The 14,375-nt window shown below is 40.4% G+C and overlaps 1 protein-coding gene across 1 annotated transcript; it reads right to left on the bottom strand.

Annotated features, from left to right (window-relative positions):
- Window positions 1-8,953: 8,953 nt before the first annotated feature.
- Window positions 8,954-9,919, bottom strand: LOC138031938 (uncharacterized). The gene has a single exon (XM_068879540.1). It carries the CDS (start codon window positions 9,917-9,919, stop codon window positions 8,954-8,956), a length of 966 nt encoding a protein of 321 aa, XP_068735641.1.
- Window positions 9,920-14,375: the final 4,456 nt, after the last annotated feature.

The raw sequence follows: 14,375 nt of genomic DNA, 5'->3' as shown, positions 1-14,375 counted from the left end.
TATTATTATTATTATTATTATTATTATTGGAAGCTAGATATGACAGAGAAATACTAATTAACTTATGGTTCGCATGAACTCAGTTGTTTCATCCTTTAAAGGCATGATACACGTAGTTTAACCATACATTGATGAGTGCGAAAATTTCCCAGTGTTGGCTTGCTAGTATCACTATTTTATTTGAGATTTGGTTATGCCATTTTCAAGATTTACCTCCTCATTTTCGCATACCTTTAGTGGTCAAAAGAGCGGGGTCTAACCGGCATTGTTCAATTGAAATTATTACTTTTTTTCGAAAGCCTCCGTCCACTACCTCTCCTTATTCGATCCCACATATTAATATATTTTTACTGAGTTCATCGTCTTGTCAGGTGCTGTTATAACTGTAAGTTCTAAAGCTTGCACGAAGACCATGCAAAAAGCCTTCTCAAAGTACAAATGAAACTTGCAATAGAGATTGAATCTTATCCTTAAAACTGAAAGCTGTATGCAGAAGACGTAAAATAGATTCTTTCCAATTCCTTTGCGATCATGGGATGAAACGCGGAACATTCTGATAGTATAAGTTTGAAGAACATACACACTTGCAATATTTCTATACTGTAAGAACAGACAGACTTACAATATTTCTGTAGAGTGTGGAATATTGTCTCACCTTTCTTTCTCTACGTTTACTACGTTTACTCCTTGTTGATACAGCGTCCTTAAGCTTTTTTTAAGAACCTGCTCATGTTTTCAAATACAGACAGGTGTCGCTCATAGCAATATTTTTCAAAACCTGCGGAACAGAGCGCCGCATGTTTCGAAGAAAGATCCTTAAAATCGTGCCTGTGTCGACGGACAAAATCAGATATGTCCAGAAATGCCTGGATGCATTTACCTTTGCCTAAAAATAACGCTAACCTCTACCCTTACATTATTGTTAGAAAAAGCCGGGAAATTCTTAGACTTAAAGGGACACTTCGTGTTTGATATAAAAATTGGGGTTGTGTCTAATTATTTATTGATTTTATTTTATCTTATTTTATTTCATTAATTAAGTAAACACACAGATTACAAATGAACAAGCAATGTGCATACTATTCAAATATTCTAAAATAATATTATTTAAAGAAACAACGTACTGTGCAGTTGAACACACACTAACCGTACATTACACGGATGAAAAAAACAAAACAAAAAACAAAAAACAAAACTACACAAAAAACGTTAAAAGTAACTTAAACAGATAATATTGTCCAATTACTGTAAACGTCTAGTTATCTGGTGCAAATAAATTTTTCTGTTTCATATTTGATGTTTTCTTTTGTCTCAAAGCTAAATATATTCGCATGGACTTTGTTCCTTCTGGAATCCCACATAAAATTATAAGGGTGGATTTTGCATCTAATTACTAGCATTTCTGGACATAGGTGCAGGTGACAAATTGCATCCATTTTCCTCTCACAACTGCATGGATTTTTTGCATGAGAATCCTGTGCACTATAATACAAGTTTGTAGATTTGGGGCGCCAGCAACGCAATATCTCCCACGTTTTCGCTCATCTTTCCCCGGCACTTTCCGCCATACCCGATCTGACCCTATGTTAGCAAAATAGCGTCAGAGCTGCTTTTCAGGTGATATTTTAAACCAAAAGGATCAACTTTAATTTGAGTGCTTGTAAAATCGGCATTTTAAGCCTGTACATCTCAAATTTTTGCATTTGTATATTTAAGTTAACGATAACTTTAAAGACTGCACAAAGATTTTTCGCACTATCAGGAGCTCATAGGTAGGGGATTGCCTATCCCATACAAGCGCTATATGTCAACCTTTTCGAGTTTCTTTCCATGTTTAGAACGCCACGAGTTCTTGGGCAAAACGGAGACAGAAATGGCAAAAACAATGTTGGAAATTGTTACCACAAACAATAGCTAACGATCATGATTAGCGCGATAAAAGACATGGTTTCGAAGACATCTTAACTTCATTTTTAGTGGTCCAAATCTCAACTGTGAGAGTAAACGATAATTTTTTTTTTCGCTTCATAGCCACTATTGATATGTTACAGGTTTAAATTATAGGGAAAAGGAAACGCCCCTTCATCCGAATGTGCTAATTGTTCAAATTGTAGAACTTGAAGAGAACTGTGCCAAAATAATCACAAAGTTTGGATTTATCACTTCAAATAGAAATAGAACAATTACAAGAGGCTACCAAACGACTTCTGGCCGGATCAATAGATTATGAAATTATTTTTCCTGAGTTTTCAAAGTTCTTTTTTCACTTGCTTTTGATCATTACGAATTCGAAGTAAGCAAAAGATAGAGCAAATAACTAAGCAAACTAAAATTCAGCAATACATGTATGTATGTTATTTTATTCATTTCAAGATATTTCAATATTGTTGCCCCCTGCCCCCCCAACGAGATTCATCAATGAACAATGTCCTTCTAAAAAGCTCTCAGATAGAAAAGTAGAATGGGTTGTCTAGCCCCAACTTTAATGCTAACCCGTTTAAAATCAGTGCCTAGATTTAACAACCACTGGGCTACACTAAGTCTTTCCACTCACCTCCAGTACCAATTTACTTGCAAATATACAGATACGTTCTAATATTGGATTTTCATCTATCTGTTTTTCTTGCAATTCCGAACAAGGTTGAAAACATTTTAACCTAGGTTTATTAAAAGTATACCTAGTTTAGATTTAGGTTAACATGATTTAACAATTTACACTGACAATTAAGTTCATTGTCACAATTTCTATGCACAGGCTTATTTGTATCTTATGTTCACATACCTAGCTGATTCTTAATTGAAACATTCAACGCAACATCAGTGGTTTTGAAAATTCTCAACATATCCTCAAACACAATTGTTGAAAACATGGTTGTTATTCACAACCAATTCGATCCTATGTTCGCCGTTTACCGAAGATAATTACATTGTCAACCTCTTTAATTACCTGGACGTGGAAGAGGTACGGACCAATTTCTAAACAAATGTTAGCAGATATGGTGGCTCAGATAGGTAGGGACCAATCAGAGAGTTGGATTTGGTACCACGTGGTACAAGTGGACCAATCAGAGCACGGATGACGATAGATTCGTCGAGCAGCAAGCCGTAGAACCGGGCGGCTTTGTGACCTTCGCCACCTTACACTTGATAAGTCGTTCGCCAAACGTATCCCAGAAGGAGTTCAGCATCAGTTTGGTGGTGGCTTTACGTCTTGCGTTCTTGGCGACCTGGGGGCGGTCAAGTTGGATACCTTCACGAGCCCGGTAATCTGCCACATACTGGTCACGGGGAGCCTGGCACTCGGGATTTTCGGGACCACGGGCACGACCTGCTGGCCATCCACGAGCCTTGGGCTTGATTTTGAGCCACATGTTTACATAGTCCTTGAAAAGACCTGTTTGGCGGCACGGAAAATGTCAGACCTGAAAAGACACATAGAAAGAAATGAGACAGGGCAGAACATTCCGCCGAGCTTCTCTGTTGCCACGGCTTACCTCGTGAATTTTGGTGATCTCCTAGCCCTGCTCCATAGACTTGTTGAGTTCGAGTGTACATCACGCGACGGTCAGCATTCGCTGCTCGGAGATATGGAGGCAGCGGCATGTGAGGTCCAGCATGTACGCCTTAGCTTGCTCGTGGGTCACACAGGTGCTACACAAAGGAAAACGGAGTTTACCTCCACTGCGTTAGGGTAACACAGGATGGTACAGCAACGGTGGTTGAATCACATTTACTTTGGCCACCCCAAAGTACGAGGACAGGTTGGTGCCGTCCGACTGGATCTTGATCTCCGGGTGTCCGATGGGATACTAGAAATACTAATTGACCAACGGGTAGAGGGAGGTGACGTTGACGTACTGAATCACTCTCCTTTCCCGGGATCGAAGGTGGGGTACAGCACCACAGCGTTGGTGCGTCCGAGGGCCTCGTGCCTGGCTTGGGTGGTCTCGTAGAGTTTACGCAAGGTGCGGTCAGGACGGCTCTTTTCGTGCATCTTCCCCTTGAAGCCTTATTTCATGAAAGATAATCACAGCTGGCCTTCATAACAGATCTAATGCACGCTAGTCACAAAAGCAATTTTATCATCAATTTACAAAGCCCTTGGACATTGGTTAAGTAGCACTGAACCCAACCACTATCAAGCATAGGTGATAATTCTTTACGATCCAGGCCGATAATTTAAAAGAATAACTATGGTTCATCAGGCTTGCGCTGACTTCTTAGGCCTAATACAACCTCTCGTAGAGTTCTACAGAACAACCTTGTTTTCGCTTTGTGTGTTACTGTCACTTTTCTTTTCTCCTTTGGCAACTTTTGGAAATATTCTGGCTATTCGTGCCTTGTGGAAAGCCTCATCGCTACCAGCAAAATTGAGGGAAATGTTCTTGAGTCTTGCCTTGACCGATCTCGCCGTGGGATTGTTCGCACACTTAATGCTCGGAGTAGTCTTTAAAATGGCATTGGATGAAAACTACAACCTTGACGTACTTTGTCCATTAACGTTAACTCTTTGCTACATTGTGATGTATCTTCTCATGTCCGCTTCCTTCTTGAATGTAACCGTCATTGCTGTTGACAGACTTCTGGCTGTTTCTCTTCATCTGCGATATCAAGAACTTGTGACTTCCAAACGTGTTATACTAGCCTTGGTTGGGATATGGCTAGCAAGTTGTGGCTCATCTTATTTTAATTAGGGTTACCGCGTCGAGCCCCTATATCACTGCCGCTCTTGTTTCGATCGGATTTTCTTTGACAACAGTTGAATATATTAAAGTTTACAAAGTGGCAAGATATCATCTTGACCAAATTCAAAATCAATTTCAACAGCAAAATTTGCTCCTCCGAGAACGAAATTCCGCCTTGAATGCCGTGAATGAAATTCCGCCTTGAATACATATGCCGTGTATGTTTATGTTGTATTTGTAGCGTGTTATCTTCCGAATTAATTGTAGATTTGTATTATTACAGTCATCAAAAAACTGGAGTGGCGCTATCATCGCAGCCTATCAATGCAAGTCACATTTTTCTTCCTTCTCCTCAACTAGTCGTTGAATCATTTAATGTACTGTTGGCGCTATCCAGAGGTTTGTAGAATAACGAAGAGCACCTTGAGGAAAGTATTCTTTGTTCCCGAAGAATAAGTAATGATGTAAGGGATCCTTTTATTTCAATCATTTTGTTTTGCAGCTTATGTGATATGTAACTGTGCAGCTTGTCTTAATGGAAAAGGGTAAGCGGCCCAAATGAGTCGAAAGTGGAAGAGAGGCAAACAGAGAAAATGAAGAAAAATGAAGAAGTGGTATTTCAAAAACGAGGAAAGCGACAGTGATTTTAACTTGTGGTTATGCCGGTAGTGGTTGGGTGTGTCGATGGATGAATGAAACTGTTGTGATTTCCAGCCATCTAAAATCCCATCCTCGCCGCCAGAATATTGTATCGGAGCGAACTCTTTCATTACACGCAAGACGTAAACCTAATATTACAAGCGAGCACATCCTGCACAAGTATACACGGACTGACAAGCTATCAAACTAAGCTGACCCATGACCAATGACACGTTAATTTTAACACTGTAAAAAATTGCATATTTGGACTACAGTCCTTCACCGAAATGCGAGGGTTCATCAACACCTCTTGCTAAAATATCTCACTTATATTGCATTCCGCCAGTTACTGACAATTCATCTCAGAAGCAAGAATGCGATTAAAAAAGCTGACCAAGTTATCAATGTTAAAATCAGTGCTCTATAGAAGCGAGTCGACTTTGAGAAGATCAACATTAGGACTGATCCATACCACCAGTGTTGTAGACAAGGGTACGTTTATTTTCCACGTTGGACATGAAGCATATATCAACTGAAGAAATTTAACTATTGGAAAGTAACTTTGAGTTTTATGTATTTTCATGTAATTCTTGGTCTTCGATACCCTAGTTAGCAGAATTGAAAACTGTAAATTAAACAGCGCCGGTAATTAAGACATACTAGTGTGATGCTATTGCAGTTGTATAGAGGTACCATACACAACGTCAAACTGGTTAATCACTCACTTAGTAACAGACTGCAGGGGTTCCAGATCTCCCCTCTATTACCTCCTCCTTTTTCTACCCACCCCTCTCTTAAAATCCTTTCTCCCTTTGCCTATGCTTTACCTTTTTTTGATATCTATCACGTGCCCACCTTTCAAGCCTCTATTTCCATTGTAATAAAATATCCTCACACCACTGGATTTGGACATCTCTTCTACAAATGACACTTCATTTGATATATATTACTGAACATCCGTGGAATTCACTAGTTAGGCAATGAATTTATCTAGAGAAGAAAGCAAAGAAAATGACTTAATTATTAAAGCAGCAACCGCAAACATCAAAACGCGGACAATTCGAAACCTTTTATTTCCACTAACTTTAAAGGCCGTAAGAATAAATAACCAGGGAGCTCCGCTCTCAGCCTTGGCTAAATCTATAAATTATATATGATTCAACACCGTGTGCATAGGAAAGGGATCGGTCACATATGGTCTATTGGCCGACATTTATCTCCCTCACTGCCTCTGGCCTAGAAATGAATCTAAAACCTGGAACTTTGAAAAATCATTGCAGTTTAAAGCAATCAGCGGGTCGAAATCTCGGCTTCCAACGTGATGGTACGACGGCGCTCTCGGAATGCGTCCAGAGGTTCTGGTTCCACTTTTGTTATCATGTTTGTTCAACCATTTAGCGAGCGCATGCTCAAATTCCGTCATGTACCATACGTCAGATACAAGGGGATGTCATTGTTGTGGAAAAGTCTACAACTCAGTTACTGTAAGGGTTTTATTTTAGATAAACGGGACATAAATGAATGAATGAATAAATAAATGACCAAAAGAAAATTGATTTATTAATTAGGCTGCTAGAATTCCAGTCGAAATGACGGAAAGTTTCTCAGATTTCAGGTTCATCTTTGTATGATTACTTTGTTTGATTGGTTGAAACTTTATGCTATTATGATGTTACAAGGGCATGTCAATAAGTGTTTCTTTGCAAGGCTCTGTATATGTGCAATAGGCCACTTTGGAAAATACCATAATACTCTTTGTTTGTCTCCCCCAAATTTTGCATTCGTCCACAACATTTTGACCACTGTGATGAAGAATATTATTGCCAATGATAGTACAGACAACGCTGAACCACTTTCAATTTGTTAAATCAGGATAATAAAGCATTTAAAAGGGCAGTAACATTCAAGTCTAGGGAGCGAAGCCCACACTTTCATTTACTGAGAATGAATGATGTTTTCTTCGTTAATCAATCACATTAATCGTACACAATCCTCTCGAAAACTTTGGATACCACAGAAAACTGATATTTGTGAGAAACAGTTCACCAGAGAACAAAAATATGCACTGACGGAATGAGAAATAGTTTTCCTGGTGGCAATTCGTTTGCTTTTGAATGATATCGTGACTCCTTTATCTCAAACACGTGTTGAAACGCTACATGAAAGATATTCACAGGGATGGTAGGGTTAGGTAGTTAGGTTTTGGGTTAGTTCTGCCGACGTCAATCGATCCTTTTGATCGAAGTTATGTCGTTTATGAATAAAACTTCAGACTTGAGATAGAAATCGTGAACATGTTAAAGTGCTTGACAGTTAATAAGTACAATATTCCAAACTATTATGGTATGTTGGGCAATATTGGTAATCCTCAAGGAATGTGTATGTTTCGAATAATTTCTTTTCTTTTGAACGAAGCTTGCCTTCTCCCAACCTTTGAAAATCTCAATAAGGGAAGACAACCGAAAGCGCGCGCGCAGAGCACCATGGGTAACAAATTATGGTAACCCACCTGTGTAACCGATTCTCTACCTTGAATTCACTATAAGACTGAAAGCTTGATATGCATCATGGGAAGTGGTCATATATTAATTAAAAAGGCAACCCACGTTTTTTGGACTCGAACCTGAGAAGGACTTGAACTAACCCGTCACCTAACCATCTCACCTCATTACCATCTCACCGCTAGCTCTAAGGGAAAATATTTTAAACACTATTAATATGATAATGCTGTATTAGTATCACCCAACTAGTGGACTAATGCAAATCCTGCATTTTAATTGGCTTGCATTTTGCTAACTTTTTCATGGCCTTTTCTCTCCGACTAGTTGGGTGATACTAAAACAATTAGAACCTTCGCCCTCAAGGGCCACGGGTCAATAGCCCGTTCGGCTTTGCCTCAGGGGCTATTGACTCTTATCCCTTTCGGGCTAGGGGTCTAATTGTTAATTATCACTCGGCAACAAAAAACGTTAAAGATCATTAAACACTGCACAAGGCCCGGTTACCAAACTTGACGACAAAGCTAACCATTTTAAAATCAAAGCTTAGGCCTAAATTATTAATATAGCTTCAGTCTAATTACTCTTCAGCAGCGATATTCTGTGGGAGACTTAAATAATTGCTTTTTTTTTAGAGTGCGGAGCCTTTAGCGATAAGTGGTTAATTTGACTCAACCAAACCGGGTACTCTGAATACTGGATTTACCATGACGAGTCGTATCCTCTTAGTACATAAATTAGAGGAGATTTAACTAGTTGGAGAAGTGAAACTAGTTCCGAAGAAACACACAACAAGTTAACCATTATCTTTATTCTTCTCTTCCATACTGCTCCTTTCCTACCTCATTATATACATGCACGAAACGTGACATCCCTCCTTTTCTTCGAGGAAACAAAGTCCAACAATCCTTCGAACTCGAACGTAAACAGAACGCATTCAAATTCAACTTAAAAGGTAAACGTTCTTACATAATACACATATCGACAAAGTCAAAAGTTCAAATTGTCTCCGAATGAGTGTCCTAACAACACTTTTAAAATCAAAGTCACAATGTTCTCAATCTCAAAAACCTTAATCACAAAGTTGTTTGATTTATCCATTCAGTAAACATCTCATAGGAGATCAGCTCATTATTTAAGAACATAGTCTTTGTATCTCTCTGGAGGTCTCCTCTGCCTTTGAGGCCTCTGAGTCAACCTCGGTGTTGCTGGCGTGCTAGGTACTATTGCTTGATCAACCACAATGTCCCTACGGACTGCAACTGGCTCGTTTCCATTCTGTGCACTTGCTTGTGCTGACAGTGAACTCGTGGTTGGAGGTTCATTATGTGGTGTGGCAGGTACTGCTGGTGTCGGTTCACTTAACACTTGGCTTGGTACTGCGGTGGGTACCACAATTCCATCTGGGCTACCAGATGGTGTCTCAAGTGTCGGCACAGGGTCATCCATCATAAACCTCTTTACATGTGAGGTGTTTCTCGAGTACTGGATCCAGCCTGGAGCCTCTACTATGACACTGTTGCTAGTCTTGCTTACTACTCGGTATGGCGTCGGATTGAACGGTGTTGATAATTTGTCCTTTCTCTCTTGTCTTACTAATACTTCATCACCAACTGCAATATCTGATGGTTTAGCACTCGCTGCTTTGTCTGCATATGATTTGGTCTTTGCCTTCACCTCTGCATCTCTCTCCCGAGCTTCTAGGTCTAGATGGCAATCAGCATGTAACTCTGGCAGCTTCCCTCTCATCTTCCTATTGAACAACAATTTAGCAGAGCCTTTACCAGTGGTGGTGTTATCAATACTCCGGTATTTCGTCACATATCTTCTTAACTCCTTCTTCCCGTCGACCCATTCAGCTTGGGCGATGCGAATTCTCTTCGTTAGGGAGGCGTTCTGCCTCTCAACTTCCCCATTGGCCTGGGGCCATTTCGGTGTTGTCTTGAGATGCACAATATCATTCTGCAGACAGTATTCTTGGAATTCTCCAGGGATGAATTGCGGTCCATTGTCTGACTTGATAGTTATGGAAAGACCGTGATGGCTAAAAATCTCTTCTAGATTGTCAATTACTTTCACAGTGGTGGTTGGTGTCATGATTGCATACTCATAGTGACGACTATAATAATCAACAACAACTAGTATGGAGTGTCTAGATGGGAGTGGTGCTAGTAGTCTACAGCCAGGTCTTGCCAAGGACCCTCCGGCAATGTCGTTGACGTCAACGGCTCAGGTGGGTTTTTTGCGTGCAACCAGTTGACATCCATAGCAAGATTTGCAGAACTTCTCCGCCGCCTTATTGATACCAGGCCAAATTCCGCTTTGTCCAACATTCATAAGTGTCCTTATGTGCTAAAGACATTGCTTGGGACCTTAGCTTGCTTGGCAGCACGATACGGGTACCCCTTAGGACTAGTTGTCCGATCACACACAGTTTCCCTGCAGCTAGCGCATAAGCCTTGCATTTCTCAAATCGACCGGTTTTAATTGCCTCTCTCAGAGCTTTCAACTCTTCATCCGCGGCAAATGCCTCTTCATCTCCTCTCGTGGTTAGGACTGCAGGTGTGGCACTGATAGCTGCAAATCGAACATACTCTTCTGCACCATGTTGATGATTTGCTGCTTTGTTCTGTCTGACCAAGCGGGAAAGGGGATCAGCTACATTGCTCTGCCCTGGAGCATACAAGACCGGGAAATCATAGAGCTGTAGACGAATCACCCAACGTTCGATGCGGGCACAGGGTTTGGAACGAGGTCCATAGATCACTTCCAATGGCTTGTGATCGGTCACTAGATCAAATCTCATTCCATAAATGTATGCGTGGTATCTCTCGCATACCCAAACGAGGGCGAGGGCCTCTTTCTCCGTCTGAGAGTATCTCTGTTCACACTCTATGAGGCTGCGGCTTGCGTAGCAGATTGGCATCCATTCCCATTCTGGTTTTACATTAACACAGCTCCAAGGCCAACAGGGCTTGCATCTGCAACGACTTTGGTTGATGCACTCTTGTCAAAGTATGCCAATGTGCCTGCTTCAGCCATGCTTTGTTTAAGCGACTCAAAGGAAGCTTTTTGCTCGTGTCCAAAGTAGAACAAAACATCTTTCCTGGTTAGTTTTCTCAATGGCTATGTGAGGGTTGCAAAATGAGGAATAAATCTGCTGCTGTAATTAGCCAACTCTAAGAAGCTTCGAGCTTCACTCACGGTTTCAGGCCTTCTTGTTTCTTGCAGGGCTCTGACCCTTTCTTTCGTCGGGCCGATTCCTTTTTCAGACAGAACAATTCCCATGAAAACCAGTCTGTCCAAATTGAACAGGCATTTGTCAGCTTTGAGAGTCAAAGCATGCTGTCTGAGGCGTTCCATGGTTTTTAGAAGGCGCTGGTCGTGAGTTTTCTGGCCTGGGCCATGCACAGAGATATTGTTCATACCCTCTATTCCGGCCAGAGCCGTAGATATCTCATGTTGGTACAGCTCGCTTGCTGAACTCACCTCAAACAATAGGAGCTTATATCTGTATAAGCCCTTGTGTGTCACGAAGGTTGTGATTTGGCCTGACTCTCGACTAAGTTCCGGCTGGTTGTATCCCCACTTTAAATCAAGCTTTCTGAAAAATTTTTGAGCCGTTCATGCTGTGTAGCAGCTCATCTACGGTTGGTATGGGCCACGTAAAATGGCCTCGTTTACTCGCCTCATATCAATGCAGAGACGAATGTCACCATCTGCCTTCGGAATAATTACTACTGAGTTCACCCATGGCGTAGGCCCATCAACTTCTTCTATGATGTCACAGTCTAACAGTTCTTGAATTTTCTTTTCTACGTTCTCTTGAAAATTAAAGGGGTTTCGCCTCAGCGGTTGAGCAACTAGTTTCAACTTTGGGTCTACGTGCAACGTCACTTGCTTAGACCTCAGCTTTCCAATCCTACTTAATATTTCTGGGAACTGTTGTTGCAGTGTCACTCTGCTTGGCTTCAGCAACTGTAGCGACATCAACACCAATTCTCAGCACACCTAACTTCATTGCAGTATCTTTGCAGAGGAGTGGTACTCCTTTTCCTTTAATGACTAGGAATTCAGCTTAAGCTTTCCCTTTTCAAATCAACACTGCACAAATAAAACGACCTTTTACTGGGAGGGGTTTGCGGGTTGCGTAGGCATATAGCTTCCTGTCAATTGGAGCAGCTTCTGATTTACATTTGTTCTTCTTAGCTTTCAAATCTTCCCAGGTTTCTTCATCAACAATGTTATTGGTGGCTCCAGAATCCACTAACATTTCTAGTTCTACCCCACCAATAGACAACTTAAGCAGATTTGAGTGAGCTTCATTCTTGACTCTGAAAGCATAATCAACTTGCATAATCAACTTGCTCCCCATTATTAGCTTCTAGCTCTTGTTGTACTCGATTAACTCCTGGTTTCTTTGGTTTGGTTTTGCAGCCGCTAGCAAAATGATCTTTCCCCTTGCATTTCCTACAGGTTTGACCTCTAGCAGGACATTTTAGATCTCTACTCAAGTGCCCACTCGACCCACAACGATAGCAATGAAGCCCTTTTTTCTTTCGGTTTTGTTTACCATCGGGTCGCTTAGGTTTTTCGTAAAACCTGTTTGCATCTCCTTTAATCACTCTGAGATGAGACATTTGGTGGTCTACACTTTCACACTGTTCTGCGATTTCTAGCGTGCGAGCAAGTGTAAGCTCTTTCCTCAAGCAATTTACGCCTTACATAGTCTGACCTACATTTACGCAGGACAGCATCTTTCATCTGGTTGTCAAAGTCTACACCAAAATTGCAATCCTTTCCTTCTTTTTTAACAAACTGAAAAACAGTCTTACTTTCCTTTTGTTGGAGTCGGTGGGAAGAAAATATCCATTCAATGCTGTTACAGCTGCGGCGTAATTGGATGCTTCGCCGGTATCTGCAAGAGTAGATAAGATTTCTTGTACATCTGGACCTGCGAAATGGAGTAGCATCGCTCGTCTTCGTTGCCCTGTGGTTGCCTTTGTAGCCTCAGTGATAATAAGGCTTTTGCCATCCACAAATAACTCAAAAGATGTCATCCAACGCGTCCAGCGTGGTGTCTACGTGGCGGGATCCGAGTGACAGTCGAACTTAGGAATCGCACTTAAAGCGCCATTTTCGCTCAAAGACATCTTGTGCTGTACTTATCCTCGTCGCCAATGTCGTATCCTCTTAGTACATAAATCAGAGGAGGTTTAACTAGTCGAAGAAGAGAAACTAGTTCCGAAGAAACACACAACAAGTCAACCATGTGCTCTCTTTATTCTTCTCTCCCATACTGGATGAACGCAGGAAAATTTTTGTCAGCAGTTGTTCCAATGAAGTTTATAGCATCCAGGCGCGTACGACTGAGAGCGGCACTGAATTCAAAGGAAAACTGCCGAACATTAGATTCGCCATTTTTAATAAAATAGTATATACTTACATTTAGCCCAGCCTAAAAGCGGAGCTCCCTAAAAAGGAATTTTATTTAAGTGTCTAGTCGTTCTAGCGCTGAAGCACTAATTGGGGACACTGTAAATTGAAATTAACAATTAACACAACTTAAGTCAAATGTTGGTTTTCCTGCCTTCATTGTTGGTTTTTACTGCCTGTAGGGTTAGTGAAAATAAAAGGTTTCGGATTGTCTGCATTTTGATGTTTCTGTTGCTGCTATAATAATTAAAGCATTTTCTTGGTTTTATTCTATAGAAAAATTAATTGCCAACTAGTGAATTCAACGGTAAATTTTACGCTATCACGAAGCGATGAGCACGATATCGGTTTTTCGAGTGAAATTTACTTTGGAATTCACCAGTTTGGCACTGAATTCTTCTTAAACCGCATTAGTTTTAAAAGAAAACAAGCACACTCCCAGCGAGCGAATGGAAAAGGGAAAAAGCCATTTTGAAGTCAACTGTCAATAGCCAGCGAATAGGAATCACGATAAAATTAGAAGCCATAAAAAAAATGGCTTTGTCATTTCAAGGTCAATGCAAAGTTTGCTCATCGCTTCGTGATAGAGTAAAATTTACCGTTGAATTCAGTAGTTGGCAATTAATTTTTCTATAGAAAAAAACCAAGAAAATGCTTTAATTATTATAGCAGCAACAGAAACATCAAAATGCAGACAATCCGAAACCTTTTATTTTCACTAACCCTACAGGCAGTAAAAACCAACAATGAAGGCAGGAAAACCAATATTTGACTTAAGTTGTGTTAATTGTTAATTTCAATTTACTCATAATCGTTTTGTGTAAACAACCAGGTTTTTTTTAATTAGCAGCCAAGTTTGTAATTGGAAAATAGCCGATAAAGACAAAATTGAGCCGATAAAGACAAAATTTTCAAATTCCCCCTCAACGCCTTTAATTTTTTTTTTATATTTTTAATTCGAAGCAATTTACTCATTGTTTCTTTTTTAAAAAACACCGCCCTATTTGTAGATCATAGCTTAATTTTATGTGACAGATTTCTTTGAGAAAAAAAAAAGCTAAGCAAAAGTGAGTGCAAACATATGGTTTGAAGTTATATAATTATTTGATTTTGGAAT

Source organism: Montipora capricornis, chromosome 14 (assembly GCF_036669925.1).
Source record: "Montipora capricornis isolate CH-2021 chromosome 14, ASM3666992v2, whole genome shotgun sequence".
Taxonomy (NCBI): Eukaryota; Metazoa; Cnidaria; class Anthozoa; order Scleractinia; family Acroporidae; genus Montipora; species Montipora capricornis.
This window is presented reverse-complemented; position numbering and strand designations above follow the sequence as displayed.

Bases quoted from the DNA above. Each gene is read 5' to 3' on its own strand.
- LOC138031938 (XM_068879540.1), bottom strand. From the start codon at position 9,919: ATGACACCAACCACCACTGTGAAAGTAATTGACAATCTAGAAGAGATT.